This window comes from Mercenaria mercenaria, chromosome 5 (genome assembly GCF_021730395.1).
Source record: "Mercenaria mercenaria strain notata chromosome 5, MADL_Memer_1, whole genome shotgun sequence".
NCBI lineage: Eukaryota > Metazoa > Mollusca > Bivalvia > Venerida > Veneridae > Mercenaria > Mercenaria mercenaria.
In genome coordinates, this window is record NC_069365.1 from 66429597 (window position 1) to 66456604 (window position 27008).

Consider the following 27008-nt stretch of genomic DNA (forward strand, 5'->3'; position numbering starts at 1 on the left):
ATGAACAACCTGGATGGGCAAATGACAACAAAGGAAGGACTTTCTTCTGTGATTATTTTTACTGCAGTTATGACCCTTTGATAGTTTTGCTATATAGAATAGAGAGAAATATCTTGAGTCCAACTCCTCCCACACCATTAGCTTGATTTGCTTCAAACGTTCACAGATAAACAAGCTTTATGTGCAGATGACCATGTAGAAAGGACTTTTTCTGTGATTATTTTTACTGCAGTTATGCCCCTTTGATAATTTTGCTATATAGAATATAGAAAAAAATCTTGTGTCCAACTCCGAAAACACTATTGAAAGGATATGCTTGAAAGTTTGCAGTTGAAGGACCTTCATGTGAAGATGACCATAAATAATAGACTTTTTCTGTTGATATTTTTTCCTGGAACTATTGTCCTTTCTTAATAAACACTTTGCTATTTAGAGGATGGCACAGTATGTGGGGGCATCCGTGTCCTATAGATACAATTCCAGTTTAATCAATTTTACGATTGTGTATATATTTGAAATATAAATAGGTATGTAACATGTTTTACCGCAGTATTTAGCGGAAAGTCTTTCTCTGTCACGTGGTTGACCTACTGTGAATTAATTGTTAAAACTATTACAAATCCGTATGTTAAAATGAATGAATATATCATATATATACAGTTGAAAATGTTTGAACTTGTGTAATAGTTTGAACCTTAGAAATGACATATAATCGTGAAAAGATAGCTACAGTCGACATTGAATTAAGAGGCCACCCAGGGGACCTCCAAAAAGTGGTTTCTATATAGAATGGTCTCTTAAAAGATGTAATTGTTGTTTGTTTGTTTGTTTGGTTTTTTTTGGGGTTTTTTTTGGTGGTTTTTTTTGCAATCATATGATTAAAATTCTATACACGGTCGTTTAATAAGTACTTTTGCAGGTAATGTTATGTCCTGGGGCCTGTTTTTGTGGTCTCTGGTCGTGTATTTTTGTAGTAAAACATTTGGGACGAATTTATAGTGGTCACTTGATACAGATTGCATGTACGATGTCGACTGTACATTTTCTTTAATTCTGAATATCAGTGGAAACGTTGTTGTTTTGAATACTGCCGTCCTTAATATGAATTATTTACCTATTTTCACGATCCATTTTTCCCGCAGGTTAAATACTTGGGTACCTAGTAAAAGTATATATATTCATAGAACCTTTTAAATTTTATATTTCTGATTTAATGATCTTAGAAAATTATTGCTTTAAGGAAACGAAGAACTAGTGCAAGATGAAAATTCAAATCGGATGTTAGGTGCAACAGTCGGAATTCCCATGAGTTTAGCTTTTGTTGTACTGGCTGTGGTGGTAGTGACAATTGTCATTCTTCGTAAAAGGTATTATTGAATCGTAACTTCAAATGTAGAAATACTTACAACAGAAACTATTCTATGTAGAAAAGAACAAAACAGAGGAAAATATATATCAGAACTCTATGTAGAAAAGCAAAAGACAGAAGAAAAATATGTCATAAGTCTATATTAAAAAGTACAATGCAGACGGAAAATATATCGTAAAACTATGTAGAAAAAATACATAAAAGCGGGTACTGGACTGATTGTATAAGCTCGAAAGTTCGCATTATTGGCGTTTCGATAAAGAGGTATGTATATAGTTATAGTTTGGGATATTTACCTATATGTGCTCAAGGATACAGCTTTCGTCGTTGTGCTTCGATATCAACTAAAATAAACAGTTTACAAATGTGTATATTGTAAAATTGAAGATTGTAAAAACGCTATGCAATAATTAGAAAGAAAAGATGTTGAAACTTGTATTTGAAATTTTAAATAGTGTTTTTTATCAATGACATTTCAAGTTTAATTCTTTTTTAATTTTAGGAGACAAAAGCGCATTCCTGGTAAAGATGCTGATGTCACTGAAGCTGACAATACGAACGACAAAAATAAAGATGATATACCGAGCATTCCAAATAAAGGTTTGGTGAAAACAAATAAATATTATACTCAGCCTAAGCATTTAGAAAGCGTTAAAACTAACTTCGAGGTTTGTATATTTAAATATGAAACTGTTTTGAAAAAGAAATGGGTTCTTATCCATTATTGTATATCTGTTCCAAATTGCTTATAATGCTTCATAACAACTGTACTGCTGAAAAAATATATTGGAGTTTTTATGCTCCCCGAAGCGGGGTTGAGCATAAACACGCCACCTTGTACGTCCGTCCGTCTGTCCGTCCGTCACACTTCTTGTCCGGAGAATAACTAGAAAAGTATTAAAGATACCAAGTTGTAAATGTATACAGTGACTGAGCTCATTAAAAGAAAGTGCAGTAACAAGGAACCATAACTTTAGGTGGTCTCATTTTTGAATGACCTCCCTTTTGTTGAAAACTTTGTCCGGGGCATAACTCGAATACTATGCAAGGTATTGACTTGATACTTTAGATATTGATAGAGTTTAGATAGAGGGAGTGCAGTGATTAATTATCTCCTTTTTTGTACAAACCTTGTCCGGAGCATAACTTAAATACTATATAAGGTATTGCATTCATACTTTACATATTGATAAAGGTTAGTGCAGTGACAAGTAACCATAACTCTAGGTGGTCCCATTTTTTTCTTCTCTTTCTTTTTTGAAAACCTTGTCCGGGGCATAACTCAAATGCTATGTAAGATATTGATTTCATACTTCAGTGAGAGGGAGTGCAGTGTTAAAGAATCACAACTTTTGCTGACCACATTTCACCTTAACATAACTTACTGAAAAGCACCTTATGCTACAGTAATTTCGGGGAGCATCCATCGGTGTTACCGATCGTCTTGTTTCTTACTTTTACAGACCCGGAACTTGTTCAGAGAACTGTGACTTTTGCTAATGTAGCACCTGAAGAGATTGAATATTATGATTTCGCTCCAAGGAAGGAAGATATCAAGATACATCAAATATGGGATTACATACATGATGGAATGGCAGATGACTGTAAACAATTTTACAAAGAATTTGAAGTAAGCATCTGAAAGACAGGTATAATAAAGACATGTTACAGAGTATTATGCATGTAATACAAATGTGGATAAAAAGCTTAAATCTTCGTATTTGGCAATTGTTTGTTCAAAACTTTAAAAGCTGTAAACTTACCTTGTATTGATTTACGTTCATGTTATATTGGAACTTAACTTATATTAGGATGCTAGTATTAATGGTTCATATTTCCTGTGCTTTAGATGTACTTAATAAATGTACAAATAGGATTATAAATACCATGTGCCCTGAAGTATTACGTCAAAGTTAACTTCCCTTAAAAATTTAAACGTTGAAAAGTCATGAAGATCTTTCAGAAAAAATCATTTAGACAAAGTCTTTTGTGCTGAAAGGGACAATAACTTAATTTAAGAATCTTGCAATATTATTCAGGGTTTCAAGAAAGGCTTGCAACTTGAGTGCAAATGTGCCAGAGAATCACAGAACAAACTGAAAAATAGATATAAAGAGGTCTATGCTTGTATGTACATGATGTCACTTATTCTGTTGCAATTGAAATAAAAATTATACTGTCTTAAAGTAGTTAAATGTAAATGTTTGTGTTTAAGGCAATCGTATATTGTTATATACAGGTGAAAAAAATGGTTAATAACTTAGGTCCAAATATCTAATCAATAACAGTGTGGCTAAACAGAAAAAGATGCATGCGTTATCTAGACACAAATTCAAAATATAACTCATTTTATGTTTGACCAGATATTGAACATCATTTATATATAAATGTTACAAATTGACATTTTGTTTATTAAAGATGATGAAAATCGTGTTTGTTTGAAGCCAAATGATCAGTCTGAAGGTGATTATATCAACGCGTCCTTTATTGATGTGAGTACAAGTCTATACTTAGATATATCGGGTAGTTTCAGTGTTTGTAAAGTGCATATATCATAGATTTATATGTATAACTATACCCTTATATTCCCTTATAGATGTCAAGCAATTAACTATAAATAAAAACTGAATGAATTAATGCCTAAACTAAGACCACGTCAAATAACCAACCGAGTTATTTTTTCGATGTAACAAATGACAGTTCTGTCATTTTCTTATACATTTTTCATGTAAGCCATGTAACTTTATGAAGGTTAAAATGCTTAAACCCTCTCTCTTTTGAAATTTGATTAATACATGTAATTTTCAGAGTTTCTTTTTTCAGGGATACGAGAAACTTGAAAAATTTATTGCCTCTCAAGGTATATTCATTTATTATACATTAACTGCATTACTTTGTGAATAAGATATTTTTCGAAAGCGTGACGCTATGAAAATATGACAGACAGATTTGATCAATTGTATTATTTGGTTTGACCACTCTTTTATTTTACTTTATTTTAATCACAGTTCCATGCAACAACAAGTTTTACTAAGTTCTTTGGTTGTTGATTCTTTTTCCATGATGTTGCCTTAGAAGGTGTATGATCTGGTTGGTTAAATGTAGCTTCTTGTTGCTTTTGTTACATAAAGGTCCCACAAAAGAAATGGTTGATGATTTTTGGAGGATGATTTGGCAACAACGCTGCACAGATATTGTCATGTTGACCAATATATTTGAACTCGGTGTGGTAAGAATATTTTGCCGTTGGCTATGTATCATTTTGTTTTGCATTCGCATTTGCACAATTTATGTTATTTAGCACTTTTTAGCTTTTGGGCGTGAATGGAGGCCCAAGTTGCCCATCCGAAATTATTTCAGCATGGTCGAAGAACTCGACAGAACCATTGACCTTTCGCAAGACAGCTGAATTGTTTCTCACAAGATACCTTGTTTATCTAAATGTTTATTTCGTTTTTGAGTGGTTTAACGTTACACCGACACAGTTATAGGCCAAATGATGACTTTCCAGCCTTTTGTGGTGGGGGTATATCCAACCATTAAAAGATGGGCGGGTACCTTTATTGAACCATCGACCTTTCGCAAGCCTACTGAATGGCTTTCTCACAAGGAAAACCTCTACATCGCGCCCACAATGGTGAGGAGTAAAAGATTCGAAGTCAGTAACCTTAACCGCTCGGCCACGCCACCAAATCTTGCTATGTAACTATTTACGTTGTGATATATACCCGCGTAAAGAAGGATTCATAAATATACCTCCATGTCGGCTTTTGTCGTGATAATAATTGTTTATTTTTTTCTTTTAGCAAAAATGTCTTCAATATTGGCCAATGGATGATGAATCCATTTCATTTGGGAATATTGCGGTGAAGCTTCTCAAAGAAGTAAAGTCCAGTGACTTTGTGATTAGAAATCTGGAAATTAATCACGTATGTTTCAACCCTACCTCGCAACACTTGGATAATGTGTGATTAACTTATTGCTTTCCTCATGTCGATCAGCCTTCCGCAAGACCAATATATTTTCCAAATAATTTGCCTTTAATAAATAATCATAACACTATTTCATACTAGGATTGCTTGTGACGATTGGATAATCTTTTGTCTATGGGAGGTTGTAAGTAGAAGACCAAGGTCTTAGAGATATTGATATTGTCTGATGCAAGGATTCAACATAATAGGATGGTTGAGCGAATTTGCATTATGGGATTAATGACCATTGCAAAAAAAGAAATGGTATTCATACATGATATTTTATACAGTGGTTTGACTTGTTTGTTATAGCATTATCATACTGCCTCTTTGCTGGTAATTTATTTGATTAATAACTGAAAAATGTTGAAGCCTTCTGACAAGAAAAGTTATCGTTGCTGCATTGAAAGCTGCATTCTTTGAATGTGATTTTCTTACTGGTCCCTTCTTCTTGTTTTTTACAAGATGATTGCTTAATATAGTGTGCTAGTGAAACGGATTTCTTATAGTGCATGTTAGTTTAAGGTCAAATTCTAGATTCAGAAACGATTTAGGGTCAGTAAGTGGATAACACTTTGGTCTATGAATTTCAAACTATGGAACCTGCTAATTTTTTGTTGTACAGGTCGTCAGAGGTCGATGAGGTTTTTACTTTGAGACTAATAACTGAAGACGCTGTCATGATTTCTTGTCGATTTTTTTTTCAAATTTTATTTTATTGTGTTTTTTTTTTTTTTTGGATTTGGACATTAGCTATTCAATTTGATTTTTATTTGTATTGGACGAAACTGTATCTTTGGAGATCACAAGCCATTGTATCGTCTGAAAAGAATACATTTGAGAGTGCACATTTTTGTTTGACATACTGTGTTTTTTATTGTTTCTTTATCAATTAATCAGATTTTGATGCTTCTTCATTTAAAACAAAGCCCAGTTAATCTTTATTTTCAACCATTTTCCTAGAAAATTAATTGAATTTTAGTATGTAGAATTTAGTATCTTTACAGTATTTACTGGAAGCAAACGTTTTGTGAATTGTTTTATTTTGTAAGGTTCAGATGCAAGTTATAGATAATTGTAAAGGTCTCCAGGAGTAGTAGTAGGATCTTTTTGAATTTTAAGATATATTTCATTATGACAATTCTACGGCCATGTGAATTATTTTACAAAATGATGCCCCATTACAGTTATGAAAAAATCGAAATATTTCTATTTTTTTCACGAGAATGCCGTTTTTGTAACTAGGATATCCTGAAAGTTTTACAACAGTACACCAGTGCTTTAGATTAGTAAATCTGAATGATTTTGTTGTAAAGGTTAAGAGAAATATAAATGCTACTGAATGGGCGGGTTAAACAGTAATTGTATTTCTTTTGTTTACAGAAAGGCGATGAAACCCGAATAGTAAAACAGTATCACTTCACATCTTGGCCTGATAAAACAACACCAGATACAGCATGGAGCCTTGTCAACTTCTGGAGAATTGTCAGAGAGGGAACAATAGATGGAAAATATCCAATAGTGGTACATTGCAGGTACCTTCCTGATTATAATCCATCGTAACTGAAATGTGTGTGTATTTAGCATCTTTTTCAATCTTACAAACGACGGGGACTACTTGTAGCATTGAGCTGGAATATCAAATCGTAGACACGTGGACGTACCGGGACATTTATTGCCCTAGACAACCTGTATAATTATGCATAATTGCAGTGACTGAATAGGATATGCCGGGATATTAATTGCCCTAGACAACATGTATAATTATGCATAATTGCAGTGCGGGAATAGGACGTACCGGGACATTTATTGCCCTAGACAACATATATAATAATGCATGATTGCAGTGCGGGAATAGGACGTACCGGAACATTTATTGCCCTAGACAACCTGTTTAATTATGCATATGTTTATTGCATTGCGGAAATAGGACGTACCGGGACATTTATTGTCCTAGACAACCTGTATAATTATGCATATGTATATTGCAGTGCGGGAATGGGACGTACCGGGACATTTATTGCCCTAAACAACCTGTATAATTATGCATATGTATATTGCAGTGCAGGAATGGGACGTACCGGGACATTTATTGTCCTAGACAACCTGTATAATTATGCATAATTGCAGTGACTGAATAGGATATGCCGGCATATTTATTGCCCTAGACAACATGTATAATTATGCATAATTGCAGTGCGGAAATAGGACGTGCCGGGACATGTATTGTCATAGATAGCATGTTTAATTATGTGCATTGCGGGAATAGGACGTACCGGGACATTTACTGTCTTAGACAACCTGTATAATTATGCATATGTATATTGCAGTGCGGGAATAGGACGTACCGGGACATTTATTGCCCTAGACAACCTGTATAATTATGCATAATTGCAGTGACTGAATAGGATATGCCGGGATATTTATTGCCCTAGACAACATGTATAATTATGCATAATTGCAGTGCGGGAATAGGACGTACCGGGACATTTATTGCCCTAGACAACATGTATAACTATGCATAATTGCAGTGCGGGAATAGGACGCACCTGAACATTTATTGCCCTAGACAACCTGTTTAATTATGCATATGTTTATTGCATTGCGGAAATAGGACTAACCGGGACATTTATTATCCAAGACAACCTGTATAATTATGCATATGTATATTGCAGTGCGGGAATGGGACGTACCGGGACATTTATTGCCCTAAACAACCTGTATAATTATGCGTATGTATATTGCAGTGCAGGAATGGGACGTACCGGGACATTTATTGTCCTAGACAACCTGTATAATTATGCATATGTATATTGCAGTTCGGGAATAGGACGTACATGGACATTTAGTGTCCTAGATAACCTGTATAGTTATGCATATGTATATTGCAGTGCAGGAATAGGACGTACCGGGACATTTATTGCCCTAGACAACCTGTATAGTTATGCACATGTATATTGCAGTGCGGGTATAGGACGTACCGGGACATGTATTGCCCTAGAAAACTGTATTATTATACATATGTATATTGCAGTGCAGGAATAGGACGCACCGGGCTATTTATTGCCCTAGACAACCTGTATAATTATGCATATGTATATTACAGTGCGGGAATAGGACGTACCGGGACATTTATTGCCCTGGACAACCTGTATAATCAAGGTGTTACTGAAGGAAGTATCAGACCAGCACAGATGGTAGAAACGTTGCGAAGACAGAGAACTTCCATGGTACAAACAAAGGTAATCTAGTAACATACAGAGCTTACTTGTGTACGTTTTAATTTACTCTCAATTTAAGCAATTTCTGAAATTGCTTTCTTCATAAACATGAAGATTGCTTTCTTCATAAACATGAAGATTTATTTTGACTGATTTTTGCATTGTTACACTTGTATATGCATTCCGTGTGCTTCTTTTATTTTTATTTTTTTTTTTTTTTTTTTTTTTCATTATAGATAATATTAACATTTCCATCAAGACAGTATTTAAGATGTTAGGAAAACAATTGTCCATACGCTGGCGGATCCTAGCTGGTGTATGTGACGTTTTAATTATAGATATTTGTAAACGAGATGGATTTTATAGTAGTAACACTACATAACTTAGAATCTGCTGAAACGATAACTTTCGAAAACAGCATAAATTTATGAAGACAGAATGATTATAAAAATGTAATTGTCAGGTGATAAAGTGTATGACTATTTACAAATCCTAAGATAGATAGCTAGTTAAAGAATGCAAATAAAATTATTTCTTTAATTAGATAAGAAGATTGTTGACTTTTGTTTAGGAGCAGTATGTATACATGCACGAGGCTGTATCAGAAGCACTGTTATTTGGGACTCATTTTGTGAAGACAGACCAGTTTGAACACACGTATAGTTATCTGTTAGAGAAACAGAAGGGCAGTGAAAAATCAAATCTAGAGATTCAGTTTGACGTAAGTACTTTGTTCCTACCATTATACAGTAAGCAACGCTATAATGTCACAAATGGTCGGAAAAATTTATATCGATAGTGGTTTAGAATTTTATTCCAAATATGGCATTAAGACGATGCATCACGATTTTATTTGACCTACCAAATGTCAATGCATTTAATTAAATATTATGTTTGGTTTTATGTAGCTCATTGAATCGAGTCTGAATGACAGTGAACCAATGGTGAATAGTACACCATCAGAAAGTAATGCAGCTGATGACATCGGAAAGAATATTCCAGCGGAAACTGAGGCAGTGTATACCAACGTTAGTGAAACATTAAGCATTAGTAAGTACACTCTTCTCAATTCTAAGGCGAAATATATGATCACAATTTTGATAACATAATTATTTCATTACCGAAAAAAGGAAAATTAAAAAATTGAAAGGAAATTTAAAGACATCGTCCGTTTAAGTTGGTCAAAAGGCATAAAATCCATTAACCTACATTTTTAATTCAACAGTCTTCTTTTCAGAGCCGAACAACCAAACAAACGAAGGAACAAAGCTGCATAAATTATATCTTATAGTAAGTACAGATGTAAGCCAGAACAAAATATTATATAAAGTTTCATCATCGTAGTTACCTTGTGTGTAGAAATATGTAAATACGAACTAGAACGTGAAGTTGAAGTGTTGCTGTGAAAAGTGTCGGTTTACCGAACTTTTCATATATATTGTATAAGATTGTGTTTATCTGTTTCATTTAATCACTGAATGTTCTAATATTTGAAAATATACTAGTAGACTGACTTTTAATATATTTTTATTACATTTTAAGACTTCAAGTAAATTGCCAATATATTATTAGGTTATTTAACATTGCTCTGTACAATACGGAGATATATTTGGACGAGTACCCAGCTGAGAAAAACACATTGGACGAGCCGCTAGGCGAGTTCAATATGGTTTTCTCAGCTGGGTACTCGTCCAAATATATCTCGTATTGTACAGTGCAATGTTAAATAAATTTTTTTATTCTATATCTATTTTATCTTACTATAATAACAGTTTAAATTAAAAATGTGAGGTGTTATGCCCACAAACATTGTCAGATAGTTTGGTGAAGATCGGATGAAAACTGTTCGACTTAAGATAGCGGACAAGGCTAAATTCTTTGTTTTTCGAGTAATTCAAGGACTATAGTCAGAGTGCCTGGTACAATTTGGCTGGTTAATCGAAATTGGCCGTGATGTTATGCCCACAAACATTTTCAGCAAGTTTGGTGAAGATCCGATGAAAACTGAATTAGTGAGCAGACATGTTTTGGAAGCTGACCGACCGTCCGCTGCCATTCATTAATCTTCTCCATTTTGTTTCTAAAACGTTAAATAAAAACTGCTGAGGTAGCTCTTCAGACAGTCAGGGCTGATATCTTCCAATTTCTAGGTTTCGTCCGGAACGGCTTCATTTAGCGACTTTTCAAATATTCCAACATCTGATGATCTTTTTACTGTATTTTTAAGTTTTTGATTATTAACGAACGTTTTAATATCTAAATCAGATAGCATTGCTACCACTTGAATCGTTTTTGTGTGTATTCTTATAGGCATACAGACACTAAATAGCCTGAGCACCTATGAAAAAATGGTAGTCGCATAATGGCGGATTCAAATAGTTCTCAGTTTTTTTTTTGCTGTAAGAAGGATTTTTCCTTGAAATCATTGCTATACATTGGTTGAAATCATATTGCATGCCTATACTTGACATACTGGTAGCATTTGCATGTTGAAAAAAGACTCCAAACTGATTTAACATGTGAAATTTATTCATACACCCCTACCCTAAATTGTGATTGTCATTTCAGTGTAAAAATTACGGTGTGTCCGTTTGACCAGAAATATTTTTCTTGCATCAAACATGACCACTACTTTTCTTTAGATATTTTTACAGTATAAATGTTGCTCTACAAGAAAATGTAAGTTAAAGAAATTTAAAATGGGTCTAGGTGTGTATTGCAGCATTGTGAAAACTTGTCATTTTATATAGAATATATAGTGGTGGCTATTTAGTGTGTTATAACCTTGTGTGTACTCAAATTAAATCCAGATTTCAAGACGAATAATCAAGCTCTATATATAGAGCGCCTACTTCATCCGATTTACATTCGGAACATTTCCACGCGTTTCGGGCTTTATCGTATGTTTAACATGGGACTGTTGAACCGTCCAAATACAGAAAATACAGGATTTTATGTACGCGCGTGCGTCCAAATACAGAAAATACAGGATTTTTGTACGCACGTGCATCCAAATACCGTAATTTATTACATACATGTTTCTATTCCCCGTTAAGTTACACTGGTACCGGAAACGTCAATATTTTTCCATACACTGACGCCTGAATTTCATATCGGGTGCGTGACGTAATTCAGTGTTTGTTCTTGCACTATTTTTTTTCTATTTAGTTCAGTATTGTGATCCTATTCAGGCTATTGAACAAATTTATGATATTTACATTATATTTATACGTGTAGATGTGTATGTAATAAAAAGGTTATTATCTTTGCATCGGGAAATATGCACTCGTTCTTCAGCGGAAGAATATTGCGCTCCTAAAGTGCCGCAATATTTCCGCTGAGAACTCGTGCATATTTCCCGATACAAAGCTAATAACCTATAAATATTGTACGGTCACGTGTTGCAAATGAACGCTTGCGATTGGATAGATAAAATAGATATAGAATAAATTTTTGTATTAAAGCCTCCCTTCTTGAATATTTCTTCCCTATGATATCATTTCGTAGTAGAGGTCGAGTTTCACTCGCAAATAAGTTAAACATTTATATATGTTTCTTCGTAGAACAATCAGGAGAAACAAACGCTTCTTGTGAAAACAGTTCCAACTGATTCAAACATGACTGAAGTCTTTCTAAATTTAATATTATCTTCGAATGTGACAACAGTCCTACAGTTACAGGTAATTATTATTAAATGCATTTCTTTAACCGATTATTCTTTGAAAACATACTTTTATTAACTTTATTGTTCATGCATGTGACACAAACATATATGAATCTATAAGATAATCAAAACGATTTTGAAAATCTATAAAATCTCGGACCAGTATTTCACATTAGTAAGATAGTGATAATGTTTTTACATACAGGAAGGCGCTCCTGGTTTAATCACTGACATGAACGTGGGTCACTTCGATGTTAAAATTTCCAACCAGACAAAGTTAGAAAACTGGATGCGGAAAGAATTTTCAATTATGAACACTGAGGTAATGATATGTTCATTTCTTTAAACACATTATTTAACATGGTATGACAATGTACTGACCAAATTATTACCAGGTACATGTATAGTATTCATATAAAGAATACAAATTGAGTTATAACTTGACTTGATTTCAAGATTTATAGTAAAATATTAAGTCGACAGAGCTACATTATGTATAGCGGTAAATGAATAATTTAAAACTGAATATTTATAATGTAATATTTATACACTTGTACAATATTGATGTACATTGTAATTTCATCAGCAGAGCGGCATAAAAGTAGCAAGAAATATACAGCAGTACGAATATTTTGACCGGAAGAATGTAGAAAACACACCGAGAAATGTGCTGTCATTACTAGGCCTTTTGTCAGATGTACACTCAAAGCAGCATCAAAATTGTGATGGGGAAACAATTTTATTGGCTGATAGGTAATTAGTTTATTAAGTGCTCAGAACTGATTTGATGGGGAGACAATTTTAGTATATGATAAGTATTTAGGAATAAGGTATACAAAAATTGTGACACTGGGGGCAGTTTTAGTGGTTGTTAGATAAGAGGAGGTAAAGCTATATAAGCCTTGTGGCTGGGTGATATTTTGATTGCTCTGAGGTACGGAAAGAAAAAACATGAAGAGAAGTTAAGTTACCAGAGGAAGAAGCACTTACTGTAAACTACAGAAAATCGTGCGACAAAAAGTTAATTACTATCACTAAATCATGTTGACGTAAAATTGAAATGCAATTTTGGTTGTTAAAGATCTTTAAATATTCTTACGAAATAAAAACTTATATTCCTATCTTTTGTAAATCACAATAGGTCGTGGGTTCGATCCCCGGCCGCGTCATACCAAAGACGTGAAAAATGGTACCAGAATCCCCCTTGCTTGGCACTCATTTAAAGGGAAACTGTCTTCTCTACTCTTATACCCTGTCGGCGATGGATTCCACCAAGAATGAGGTGTCGACAGTGATTAACATAAGTTGTAGAACTGGCTTCACAGTCGACCTAAAATAAACTAGTATAAACTAAACCACAATAAAATACTGGCCTTGAAATAAACGCCTTTCAATTTTCAGCGGTTCCAGCAGATGTGGAGTAGTGTGTGTTATTCAGAATGAACAAGCACGTATGAGTAAAGAAGGCAATGTGAACATAATAGATTCGGTGAAAAACATTCGCCATCTGGACAGAGATTCTGTGTCGACTTTGGTGAGTTTTAACATTTTTTGGTTAATAAGCTCATTCTACATTTTATTTCATACTGTTACTTCGATTGCGAATAGTTTCACGGAAAGTTTTCTTAAAGTTACAATTGTAAAAATAGTCAAGCAAGTTTGGTTTTTGAAATGTTTGACCAGAGTTTTTTTATTAATTTTACTGATTACACTTTACACAGTTTTGTTTTAATCTTTGACTTTCTTATTTCAGGAGCAGTACAAATTCTGCTATGAAGCGATTCTAAGTACTATACAGCAGAATGATATTTATCAAAATGTGTTCTTATAATAGGTGTTTAATATGTTAGAAATTCTTTGTATCTCATACTTTCTATTATGTAAATAGAGACCAGTTTCAGATCGAACTATCCTTCTTCTGGTGCACAATGTAATGTGTACTTTTTAATCTGATGTTCACATTTGAAGACATTTTTGTGTCATAATAGAATACAAACAGAATTACTTTTGATTTTATGTCTTTTCAAACGTTTTTTGCGAATTTTACACACTATTCTCTATGCAACGTAACTTGCAATATCATTGTTTTACGTGCGACATCGGAACGTCACTGCGTTTATGGAAGTTTTGTTTTTCAGTCAGTGGGCTTCTATGAGAAAATTGCTCTTTTGAAAACATTTTCGACCTTGGAAAAAATCCCACAGTGTAGAATTTAATAGAAACTTTTCATAGTTGTAGAAAAAATTATGGCCAAAAATATGCGTCGGTCCGGGTGCTTAATTTTTCACAATTCGCCAAATATCAATTAGAGGCCTTTTATTGCACCTTATTTTTAATATTTTGTGTTATCATTGTAAACAATTAAAATCAAACCTACACATTTTTTAAGAATTCTACGTCCCATGTAAGGCTCGAAACAATACCGGTGACGGGCAAATGCTTTAAAATCGGTGATCTTAAGCATTAAGAAATAGAGGCCCCTTTATGGAAGATAGAGCATTAAATTTGAATATTAAGTAAATGTATTTGATCCCTGAATGATAACAGTGTTTAGATAGAAAATTCATACTATATGATGGTAATTATGTAAGATATACTTCATTGTTATATATATTTCAGTATTCCTTTCATAAAACAGTCCACAACAAGTGCTCTCGTTTAGGACTGTACCTATAGCAGCATGAAGTGGGCGGATAGATCAGTGGTTTGCACACTGGCCTTCCAATCCTGAGGTCGGGGGTTCGATCCCCGGCAGCTACTCGGGAATTTTCAGAAATGCTTTTCAGTGTTTCCCACCCAGCTAGAGGTGTACTGGTCAGGAACTCAGGCAATCCTTGCGTATATCAGTGATATACAGGCACGTTAAAGAACCAGGCTGTCTATTCGCAACGAGCTAGGCTAAGTTAGCCGGACAAGCCTGTATCTGATTTCTGATCTCTCTGTCGTGGGGGCTTTGTCTCACTCTGTCCCTCTGGTCAGATCGCTCTGTGTCTGTACTAGCAGAGGATGAATTATGCGCCCTGTGTGGCTGCATTGAACTATGTAAAGCGCATTTGAACGTGAAATTTATCATGAAAAGGGCGCTATATATATCTGGTATAATAATAATAATAATAATAATAATAATATAATGAAGAGCTTTGAAAAGTTAACTTGAAAATAGCACGTTTTATTCCCACATATCAAAATTTAAGATGGTACCCACATACTTTCATGTAACACTTACTGTGGACAGCGGGTATTAAGTTGCAGTCATATAACCCGTCATACGGAACGTTTCTGCCATCAAGCTGTGCATGTAGCAGGCAGACAAGTGCTTGATGTTTGATGCTTAATATCGACTTTTCGTGCCGAATTAAATGTTCAAAAGTTTTAAACCTTGACGTTTTGGAGGGCGATGATTTTTGCACAATTTACAAATAATCCACCTCTCATCTGGTTAATAATTTGAGATTCTAGAATGGCACTAATTCGCGTTCAGAATTCAAGCTTAAAGTTGAAAGGTTGATGCTTCGCATGAAGATCATGCAGATTTAGATTTACTCATTCAAAGTTCAGATTACTAGTATATCTTTGAAAAACACAAAAAAATAAATTACACAAGTATAATTTCACACACATTCGGTACGTGAGGTTTGTACCAGATATATTCCATATGAAGGAACAAGAAGAAGGAACATTTTTAGAAAGGTTACTTATTGTAAATTTGAATTAAAAATAACATTCATCCCAGGGAATATTTACTTGTGCAACTATACAAACACTCAAGTTTGCTGCACAGTATGTAATAAAAATAAAAAAATGATTTATGTACTTTGAAACTAATAATATATCATCTTATCTGTCAATGATTTATACTTCTTTGTTTATTTTCATTTCTGTTTTTTAAAATGGCCTTGAGACAGATGCTTTTTTTAATTTTACATTTTATGGTAAGCGTTAGCGATAAAAAATCCCAGCTATCACAATGCATATATACATGTTGATGTTTCCGTAGTCTCTGTATTGGTAAAGCGGAGGAGCGGGATATCAGTGTCCTGGAAAAGTATAAACGCTGTTTGCGTTGGTATTTTTGTGTCATAGAAGAGCAGGAACGTTGTATGTGTCGTAAGATCGAAGAACGGGATAATTTATTTATCAAAAACCTATATCACTTTTGACAAAATGACGGCTTGTATTTAACAAGTAAATACGAACAGGCAGACAAAAATCCGTATTGTACCTTTCGTATTGTATGTTGTTGGACTACTTTCATTTAAAATACATGCCCTGACGCTGTTCTATAAATAGCGCACATAATAACTAAAAAACAGTTCTATTTTAACAACGATAAACTGTTAAAACATTGAAGGTATCGTTTGATAAAACTACAAACAAAAACGTGGAGGTATGTTATAAAAGGTCATTATAACAGTAGCTAGATCTGGGATTTTGCATTCGGCTCTATTTTGTTAAGTTGAATCAAACTCGGCGCTTGCGCGCCTCGTGCTATCCGACCTGGCAAAATTATCTCGAGCCGAATACAGCATCCAAGACAAGGCTACTGTTATAGTAACCCTATATATCGGAAGAGCGGAGAATTGAAATTGCTTTGTCAGAGGAGAGGGAATGTGATGTGTCAAAAGGCGGAATTGCTAGAATCCCTTTTTACCAGATAAATGGAGTAAAGGGAATATAATGTATCGGAAATGCGTAGGAGGGGGAATGCTACAAGTCGTGGGCGCAAGGTATCGGGAATGATATAATGTATTATAGCTTAATGTCGTTTCCTCTCCCTTCATCCGCCTTGGTAGCCTAGTTGCTTCAGGTGTTGGAGGTCCTGGGTTCGCTTTCTGGCCGTATCAAACCAAAGAAGTAAAAAAGGGCTCTATTAGCTTCCTTGCTTGGCGCTCAGCATTAAGAGAAATGTATAGGACTGGTAAGTCCGGTGTCAGTATAAAATGTGACATACCATCTTCTATACCACAACGAAGGGTATGACATATTCATCTCATAAAGATGGCGTGCGGAATGCACAACCTATGTCACTTGATTCAATGTCAATGTCACTTTTGGAGTTAATCGCTTGGACGATTTTCATAAAACTATCATCAGATATATACTTCACCAAGACGACTTGTAGAGTGCACAACTCCAGTCACTCACTAGGTTCAATGTCAAGGGGTTACACTTGGAGATCAAAGATAGAGTAGCTCAAACTTGTGTCCACCCCATAATATCCTTAATCACTGAGTGAATTATTATGAAATAAGCATCAATTGATCCTAAGTGCATATACCGGTCATTAGGTCCAAGGTTAATGTCACACTTGAAGTTCAAAGCTCATGATCACACATCTGTTTACCAAAGAAACGTCTAGGAGTATCAACCACGCTGAGTGATAACACTTTTTTGTTTGTTTTGAGTGCCAGTGGTATCGCAGCCATGTGGACGGGCTAGTTGATAATGAAAATGTAACAAAGTTTCCTCTAATTTACATTATTAACGCTGATTATAACTTTTCAACGTATTAATTCAAAACGAATGCTTACATGAACATGATGAATGAATACTCCCTATAACTCACTCATTATTTTACATTTTTTATTTACATCATTTTACTAATTTCCAAAATAAACTTCAAGACAGTCCCAGCAAGCATTAGAATATGATTCCGAAAACACTGCAGTGGCTTAAGAAAGGTTGACAATGGGTACCTTAAAACAAAAAGCTGTTATATCTAATACTAAAGATTTTTTGAGTAAATAGGCGAAAAATAGCATCGTTGGTATAAACAGCAAACGTATTCATTCATTTTAAAAAATATGACTTTTATATCTGTGTTGTCATGGCAATTTAAATTCTCTAATAATCTATCATTTGGAAATGGCGTGGTTAGGCTTTTAAGGGGTGTATTGTGCAATAAGCCATCATTAACATTATTCTTTTAAGAATACACTGAAATCTGAATTAGACAATATATCTGTAGTATTAGAGCTAACATTTCTCGAAAGCCTATGAAAGTTTATATATAGTATAAACATTTATTGTATATAACGTTCATGACGTCAGTGGCGTTGAGCTGAATTAAGGTGAAAGTGTAATCTTTAATATGTACTGAACTATACATACATGGACAAATGTGTGGTCTTTAAACCGGGTTTAACTGTATATTTATCGACAAAAGCACGGTCTTTAAACAGAGTTCAACTGTATATACCTTACCTTGAAAAAGGTGTAGTCTAAGTCCGTGTTTAAACCTTTGACCTGAGTATAAACATTGACGAACACTAATACATTGACAACTGTATATCCAACTATATAGAAGTGTCTTTTTCATCAGGTTGAACCGTATATACATTGACAAGGTATGGTCTTTGAACCAGGTTTAATTATATATTTTATTTATCAACAAAGGCAAAGGTGTGGTTTTTTAATCGGGATTAAAAGTATAAACATCAACAAAGGTGAGGTCTATTTGCAGAAAGTTGCGGTATTAAGCTCGGTGTAAACAGTATATATTTCAGTTGTTAACACATGTACTTGAATGGAAACTCTTGAAATGTGTGTTTGGTTTTTTTAATGTTCATAATTTATGATTGATAAAATCATATGGTTTTTTTTTAATATTCATAATTTTGCTAATTGTCCATCTAAACACATACATATCAAAACATAAATATTGTAGGTAAAAAAATTAATCATCATTTCAAAACCGTTTCAGATGTTTTATTTCGTGCGTTTACCATGCAGAATATAAACAAATGTATGTCTATAAGGTTAAACAAAAGACCACAGTTGCCAAGGTTTTACAAAATTTCAGATGTATAGCAGGTCACCAGCAGCGGTGATTGTTTACGTATTACGTAGACAAGATTTTAAGTAGTAAGGTATTCCTTAGCAAAAATCAAGTTAGTTTAGCAACGTTGAGTCTGTTCCACAATCTTCTCTTCACTGAATCATTCTACTTTACATTACCAAGATAATAACCTAAAAACAGCAAATATGCTGTTTTTGTTGTATAAAGAACCTTTCGACTCGCAAAAGGAAAACAAACATTCAAACAAACAGTCCGTCCTTTGAGTATTTTTGTGCCAGTGTTTTGTATTGTTGCAGTGCACTAAACCAGAACTTGTCCATTATACCATCAGAATGCGCATTAGCAACTAGAAGATGGCACTTCTTGTCCTTTGATTCAAAACATTCTATAGCGTCTTTCTCATTTAAATTGAGATTCATCAGGGGAGCGTGTTTAACATTTTTAATTTTGTCTGGCAAAAGCCCAAACAAATATACATCGTCCACCCAAAAGAATGGCGTAACTCTGGCTGCTTCATACATTTCTTTTATAATGTCTTTTGTGATAACTGTGAAAAATCCATTACAATACGTCACCGGAAAATGTGTCATATTTTTAAATTCGCTCTCGTCGATTTTCCACTTCCCTTTCTTTCTCTGAATCTGACTTGTTCCTTTATTCCTCACTGGACACCATATTTGTCTCGTTTTGTTTCTAAAATTTGATTCTAATTCTTCCATTAGTTTGAACACATTTAGAAAAACGTCATCGTCAACTTTGACAATAATTTCTGCTTGCTTACAGAACTCTGAAATCCACCTAAGTCCTAAAACACCTTTATGAGTAAGGTTTCTATACGAATCTATAAAATTCCCTTGTACGATATCTTTATTCACTGCCGATTCATGTTCGATAAGAGCTTGCGTTGAATCCTTTTCAGGTTTTCCAAGAATGAACACTATTCTCATTGAATGTCTTTTAAAGAGCTTAAAATTGGCCCAAGTTTCTCTGATTGATGACCGTCTCATGAAATGTGTGGTGGCAGAATGTACTACTACAATAAACGACAATTCTTTTACTCCTTTGCACACGAATTTGCTGTTAATGTTGTACGGGTGGCTCGAAACTGTCAGAGGAAAAGAATGTCCGTTCTCTAAAGAACGATCGTCAGGTCCAGTCTTCCTTTCACCTTTAGTTTTATTATTCACTTTTTTCATATTGCTAAATTTGTTTTCTGCGAAAACGTGCCTCGTTTCGGACATTAGATCACGTGACTGTTTAAGGTCTTTAATACCAGTTTTTAAATGTTTAACGATTTTAGCAGAATCCTTCATTTTAAAAGCAATATAAACATTTCCATCTTCATGTTCAATAAGTATAGTATTTTCAGATTCCTTTTCCAGGTCTTTCCAATTCAGTCTAGCATGCTCGAGTGACGTCATTATAGTGGGCGTGCGTTTCATACTTACCACCATAGAAAGGAAAACGAAGACAAGTACTAAGAAGCAGATTGCTGAGATACAGTTGACCTCACCTCGGAAAAGATTAAAACATAGCCGAATAGCTGTAATACGCGCCGATCTTACTGACGTCATCTTTAAAGGTCCATTTGCAACATCTGAAAATATATCAAGAAAGATTTTATTTTCTTTGTTGATATGAAACAAATCTGACTACATGCACAGATTCTAAATGCACATGTTTTATCTATTTGCACATGATGAAGTTTGTGTTTGTGCCAAACGCTAATTATCTCGAATGCAGTGTTCGTAGCAAAAACTGTTCAAAATAAGAGATGTGTGCGTGCGTGCCTGTGCATATTATGGATCACAGTGACAATATCGCTTTAAAGCGATAGTAAATCTCATTGAAAGAAAGGATTTCATTTCTCACATTGCCTTTGCTCAATGTTTAAACAGAGCGGGTGCCCCCAAATCTAGACGGCTTTTCATATACATTTGCTTTGCATTTTGTTACTGTTTTTGAGTCTTGTATTTTGTTTAATCAAGACTATGACTGAATAAGTTTCTGCTTGAGGTAGTCGCAAGCTGAACTGATCTATGCTCATAGTTCTAGATGGATTAAAATAACCACTGTTTGTCAAATGTTTACAGTTAAGTTAAATAGAAATGTTATCTGTCCTTTTTCTATACAAGTTCAGATAACGTACTCAAATGACTTTCATTAGGCGGTATCTCAGGTATCATAAGGTACACAGACATTAATTTTGATTAAATGTAAGCAGACCCATTTATAACATAAAGACATGTAATACTATTTACAAACGATCTTAATTCAACACGATTTCATTTTAAGACACGAAACAGGAAGAATGTATTCATTGGCTATGATTTCATGTTTTCGAGTGACACATTGCCATTCCCGAATGGCGATATAACTGGTTTTTACTGATAATAATTAAAAGGAAGACATGTGTTATATTTCTTTGTTATGTTATTTTCTTGGCATCTCATATATACGTTTAATTAGTCTTTATTTCACTTTGAATGTAACATTTGAGAAATGAATTATGCTTTGTATTAAATAATCAAAGAGAAAATTTTATGCTGTAACATTTAAGAATATAGATGTCAATGTACATGTAACCTATAGATTGTTTTATTTAATCATTTACCTAAAAATAAATACGCGAATTTCTCAATAATTTTGCAAAAATAAAAAAAACTTTAGAGTCCACATGTGTTGTAGTTTGAACATTTTGTTTTCATTTTTGCCAAATCCTGTTCTATCAAAATGAAAATATTTGTACAGATTTTTTTAGTTTCTTGTGTAGAACGTGCCACAACAACAACACGACAACAATAATAATAATAATAATAATAATAATAATGAAAATTCTTCACAGTATGAACAGTATGAGGATGACTCAAAAGTTAATTGAGACCACCTGATGATAGGACCAATAGTTTGAAGAAGTTTATTTAATATTCATAGAGAAGTATACGAGACATTATATATCTGATGTAGGACATGTATAAACAATTTTGGCAAAGGATTGTCGATGGCGGCAATATACTTAATGAGTATATGTACATTCATGATAAATACACCTCATTTTTATCTCTATCGTCTCGCAAAATGTTTACCTAACAATTGCAAAGTTGTAACTTTAGAATATATTTCAATTCAAGTGCGGTAGAAGAACAATAATGAAAAAAGATTATTAAGATAACGTTGAAATATAATGTCTGTGATGTTTTACAATTACCTACTGTGATTTACACAATCTGTGCTCTCAAAATTAGCTAGATTTCTACTGATTTTTGTGTTTTCGGATGTGATAGTTCGATTGCTTTGTGCATGCTTTGACTTTTATTTAAAAATTATAGCTACAGATACTTCTTTCTTAAATCTTTATACAAAACGCATGGTGCTCGTCTTCCAGTTTATTACAGATCAGACATATTCTATTTTCATATATAGTCTTATTCTACTTTAAGCCTGTGAGACGAAACCCTATCAAGTTAAGTTAATGCGATCCTGTATTTCGTAATATTTACTTGATTTAGATATGTTTGAAAAACTGACACATGACGCATTATCAAAAGAAAACCATAAATAAATCATGCTACCTATATACAATTTCGTCAGTCGCAAAAATTCCATCTTAAGGTGTGACATGTCACACCTATATTTTCGACGAATAAGATTCGATTAAGGTCAAAGACCACAATTCCTCCATAGCTGACGAATACTGCACATTAACTGCTATCAAATCACTTTTGCCTTTCCTGTATGTATTCAATCCGTTATCTTGCAATAGAGTAAGATTTTGTTTAATGTTGACAAACTTTATCTCTTGAATATCTTGAGTGAGCTGACCGAACATATACACGTCATCTACGTTTATCAGCGGCGTTACTCTAGCTTTCTTAAAGAGTTCACCAACTACTTTAGATGTCATTATCACCACATAACCAGAACAAAACTGGGGCAAATGGGTGTGATTTGTAAAAACCTCTGGCGGTATATACCATTTAGAATTTTTATCTCTTACTATTGGACTTTTTCCACCTTCGATAACATGGCACGCGATAACACTTTTGTCTGCGTTCATAGCTGGTAATACCTTTTGCATAACTGCGAACAAATTCATAAACATATCGTCGTCGGCTTTTATGACGTACTTCACATGTTTGCAGTTCTCCTCAATAAAGGCCATAGCAGTTACACTTTTTAAAGTTAGATTATGGAAATTGTCAATAAAATCTCCTTCAATTATATCACCGTGCAATAACTGCTCGTTGTTTATCTTAACTTGATCGTTAACATCCGTTGGCTTTCCGAGAATAAAAACAAACTTGACTTCCCTTTTGATATCTGTATATGCCATGCTGGATGCCCAGCTATTTCTTAAAGTCCTCCTTATCGTGAAATTAGACCATTTACTTTGGAAATAAACCAAGATTTCAGTTCTGTTGTCACATTTCGATTTATTACCAATAATGAACCTCGGTATGATAAAATTACGCATATTTGCATCACTTGGTTGTAAAGTTGCTGAGATTTTCAATTTACTAGTTGTGTAAACAGACGGGATGCCACTTGTTTTGACTGGTTTAGTCTGATATCCGTTGGAAGTTCTTTTCACGGTACCATTTCCGTGTGAATATTTTAAATGATCATCAGACACTATGATATTAACACTTTGCAAATATTTTGCTTTGTCGTCCAGGGATATTGTTCGAACAAAAGGGGTTGTGTTGAGTGTCTGTAGAAACATTATAGCTGAAGTCACCGCCACAACAAGACATATTGATCCCAGAGCCCAGTCTTTCCGGCCACGTGTCAGTCTCCGACGAAAGATCATTTTCTCTATAAAACAGAATGATACCGTGGGTCAATGTTGCAGGAAGCTGCTAGAATCAGAATGGTGATTGTTTTAATCCAAACATCTTACGCAATTGTTCCACTTTAACAAAAGTCTCTATGATAGCACAAAATTATTCAAACAGCTGACTTATAAAATGCAGAATGCAATGTATGTATGAGTGTTTTTAAAAGCTGCTGTTTACATATTTGCAAAGTATACAGAAAGAATGGAATGAGTATTTAAAGTACCTTAGAAAGAATAAGCAAGACGTTTATTGAAAAATGAATACAAACCTATCGCAGGTGTTTATCTCGCAATGTGTTTGCACATAAAGATAACATGTCTTAAATATTCTATACATGTGTCATTTTCTGTACAGATTTAAAACAACAATGCATGGAAATGAGAAGTACAATATTGTAATAAAAAAACAAATCTGAAAAACAAGTTAAATAGTCCTCCTAAAATATTACAGAGAAAATAAAAACATGTTTAAAAATTTAGAGAATAAAATACAGATGAAACAGTTAAACTCTTACAGACTTTAGCCTGCTGCAGGCGAATTTAACAGCCTTTGCAAACAGCTTGGAACCAGATCAGACGCCGATTAAATCGGCGTCTGATCAGGTTCCAAGCTGTTTGCTACTCTGACAATATTTCTTCCAATTTTGGAGAAAATTGAATGAACTTCACAATTTTAGCAGACGACATTTCCATCAGACGACAATTTATCTAGCATGCTAAAGGTTAATATATGCAAGGCGAAATCATGAATATGAATACTAATCTCTAATTCGGAAATTAAAGAGCACATCCCTTTCTCTTGTAATTCAACAAAAAAGCTATAGAACGTGACTTTTAAAACTGAAAGTTCATGACAATAAATAAATTTTTGAAATTCTACCCGTTTCTATGAATAAGATAAACACAGCTGAACAATTAAAGAAAAAAAAACACTCAAAAACGACGCCTCTATATAGAAACTTTGAAGCATAATTTTTATTTTAGCAACAGTATGAGTGCATTGCTTAACAAAATTTTCAATGGGTAACACAGTATAATATTAGTTTATCTGTGAAAAAAATCTTTGTTTTGATACCTCTGGAAATGCATTTTTCGTTCTCTTTACAACAACGTGTATACACATTCCAAACATCAAGTTCATCATCATCCTTCAAACATTTCAGTTTATACATAGCATGTATATACAATGTCATAATTTGAGCCGCACCATGAGAAAACCAACAGTGCAGTTGCGACGAGCATGGATCCAGACTGTTCGCTAACGGTTTCTCTAATTGCAATAGGGTTTGAAGCGGATAGTATGGATCCTGACCAGACTGCGCGGATGCGCAAGCTGGTCTGTATCCATGCTGTTCGCACTATGTTGGTTTTCTCATGGTGCGGCTCATTTGTGTTTTCCTTAAATAGAATCTACAAAATGGCTTATTGACGAAAAGTCAGTGCATAATATGTCCCCTTAAAACTTGCTTAAAATGATATGGACAGGAATATAATTCATATTTATAAGTTACAACGTACATGAAAGCAAGAAATGCTAGTTAACTCTTTCCAAAAAAACTGCCTTTTTTCTCGTCGTTTTTACATGCCATACTTTATAATGTGTAATTCTTCCTTTTCCTATCCGAAGACAATGTAACTATGACCATAACCTAAACCAAAAGGTTTTCACATACCTGTTACTTTATATCAACTCAGCTGAAGTATACAAAACGTACCTTCTTTCGTTATGACGTATGTATTAATTTTACTAATTGCAACCATTAAATGTTTATTTATGCACGTGTTTCCGTGCATGCATATGACGTGGTCTCATTTTAAATTGACTTTTTATCATAGTTCATTCTGTCTTGATTACTGACAGGATCATTGAAATTGCCACGATAAATTATGTATAAATAAATGTCAAACTACTTTTGTCATCGAAGAAAATGAAGTTTGAGTGTTTATATCTTGATACAAATGCATTTTGTAGTAAATTGAACGTCGAAATCCATGTGAACCTCGTGTATTTAATTGGTTTCAGTCCTTATAAAGATTTGAAACTGCACAAATAAATAATAATCAAATAAATGAAAATTAGACTTATTTCCGTTTTATATTTCAAACTTATGAGAAATAACGAAAATGTATTTTCTTACCAGTCTTGTATATCCTCGTTATAAAAGGTTTAAAATGCTAAATGTTCTAGTATTCCTTTCATCAACTATTACACCATACCCGAACAACTATGAAACGCCTTGATAACTATCTGAAATGTCAATACAGCAAATAGTAGAATACACACAAAATGAATGAGGCTTTTCATCTTATTGCCTGATATATAGATACAAACATTCCTCTCTATCTAATACATTTAAGGGTAGGTCAACTTTATCTGTACGCGACCACTTAACAGCTCTGATAAGACCCTTTGCTTAGTCAAAGCCTGTAAACGATAGCAATTGTGAATCTGAGTCGGTATCACTATGTAATAGTCCTAGATAGTAAATATTGAAAAGTACGACACCACGGTGACTTTAATCGCATCGGTCTTTAAAACACGTATTTGTTGAAATGCGCCTTTATCATTGTGGTTTCTATTTAACTGGTAAGAGGCCATCAATATCTGAACATACGTTCATTATGAGGCACTTATGTTGTTGTTTCCTTATTTTCTCAATTTAAATCATTCCTGGAATAGTAAAATAGATTACTACCTAACTTCGGAAAATAAAGGCCGGATGTCAGGATATAATTCCACTTAATCTTTAAAATATCTTTTAAATACTATAAATATGTGTATGTCTGGATAAAAATAATTATTGATAAAACTATGGTCACGAAAATCTGACTCCGATGGCACATAAGGCCTAAAAAAATTCTTTGTTTCCGGTAACATGCTCAAAAATATTAGGGTAGGTAGGTCGGAATTTTTTTTTTTGGGGGGGGGGGGGGGGGGGGGGGGGGGGGGGGGTTATTAAGGGAAATTATTTTTGTGTCTAAAAGTGAATGCAAATAAGGGGGTATGCCTTTAGAGCATCAGTAAGTTGATTTCTAACATCACTGACCATGTTTAAAGCATAAAAGTGCCGTTTTGCAACTTTTTGTTAAAAAGTTGAAAACAATATTCTCCAAGGCCATAAAAACATTTAGGGTCAGGCCAAAAAT

At 34.0% G+C, this 27008-nt stretch overlaps 2 protein-coding genes across 7 annotated transcripts; one reads left to right on the plus strand and one right to left on the minus strand.

Annotated features, from left to right (window-relative positions):
* Nucleotides 1-1214: 1214 nt before the first annotated feature.
* Nucleotides 1215-16073, plus strand: LOC123557476 (receptor-type tyrosine-protein phosphatase alpha-like). 3 transcript variants are annotated; one of them, XM_053543792.1, is made up of 18 exons: nucleotides 1215-1367; nucleotides 1872-1969; nucleotides 2833-2999; nucleotides 3409-3496; nucleotides 3788-3861; nucleotides 4193-4229; nucleotides 4501-4598; nucleotides 5176-5298; nucleotides 6724-6875; nucleotides 8447-8582; nucleotides 9133-9282; nucleotides 9470-9611; nucleotides 9799-9851; nucleotides 12125-12241; nucleotides 12431-12547; nucleotides 12812-12978; nucleotides 13627-13759; nucleotides 13979-16073. In XM_053543792.1, exons 1-18 carry the CDS (start codon nucleotides 1279-1281, stop codon nucleotides 14054-14056), a joined length of 2019 nt encoding a protein of 672 aa, XP_053399767.1. In that variant the 5' UTR covers nucleotides 1215-1278; the 3' UTR covers nucleotides 14057-16073. The 3 variants fall into 3 exon arrangements, 2 of the variants coding, with proteins under 2 accessions (XP_053399767.1, XP_053399768.1); XM_053543793.1 differs by having other exon boundaries at nucleotides 12815-12978; XR_008371036.1 differs by lacking the exon at nucleotides 12812-12978.
* A 2551-nt stretch (nucleotides 16074-18624) lies between these two features.
* LOC123557474 (lactosylceramide 1,3-N-acetyl-beta-D-glucosaminyltransferase-like) lies at nucleotides 18625-26704 on the minus strand. 4 transcript variants are annotated; one of them, XR_006687660.2, is made up of 3 exons: nucleotides 26000-26704; nucleotides 22597-23839; nucleotides 20484-20621 (listed from the first exon to the last, which is right to left on the minus strand). XR_006687660.2 is itself a non-coding variant. In XM_045348940.2 (2 exons), the coding sequence occupies exon 2, from the start codon at nucleotides 20596-20598 to the stop codon at nucleotides 19264-19266; it is 1335 nt and encodes a 444-aa protein (XP_045204875.2). In that variant the 5' UTR covers nucleotides 20599-20621; nucleotides 26000-26385; the 3' UTR covers nucleotides 18625-19263. The 4 variants fall into 4 exon arrangements, 2 of the variants coding, with proteins under 2 accessions (XP_045204875.2, XP_045204876.2); XR_006687661.2 differs by lacking the exon at nucleotides 26000-26704 and adding an exon at nucleotides 24131-24360; XM_045348940.2 differs by lacking the exon at nucleotides 22597-23839 and having other exon boundaries at nucleotides 18625-20621; nucleotides 26000-26385.
* Between the last annotated feature and the right edge of the window lie 304 nt (nucleotides 26705-27008).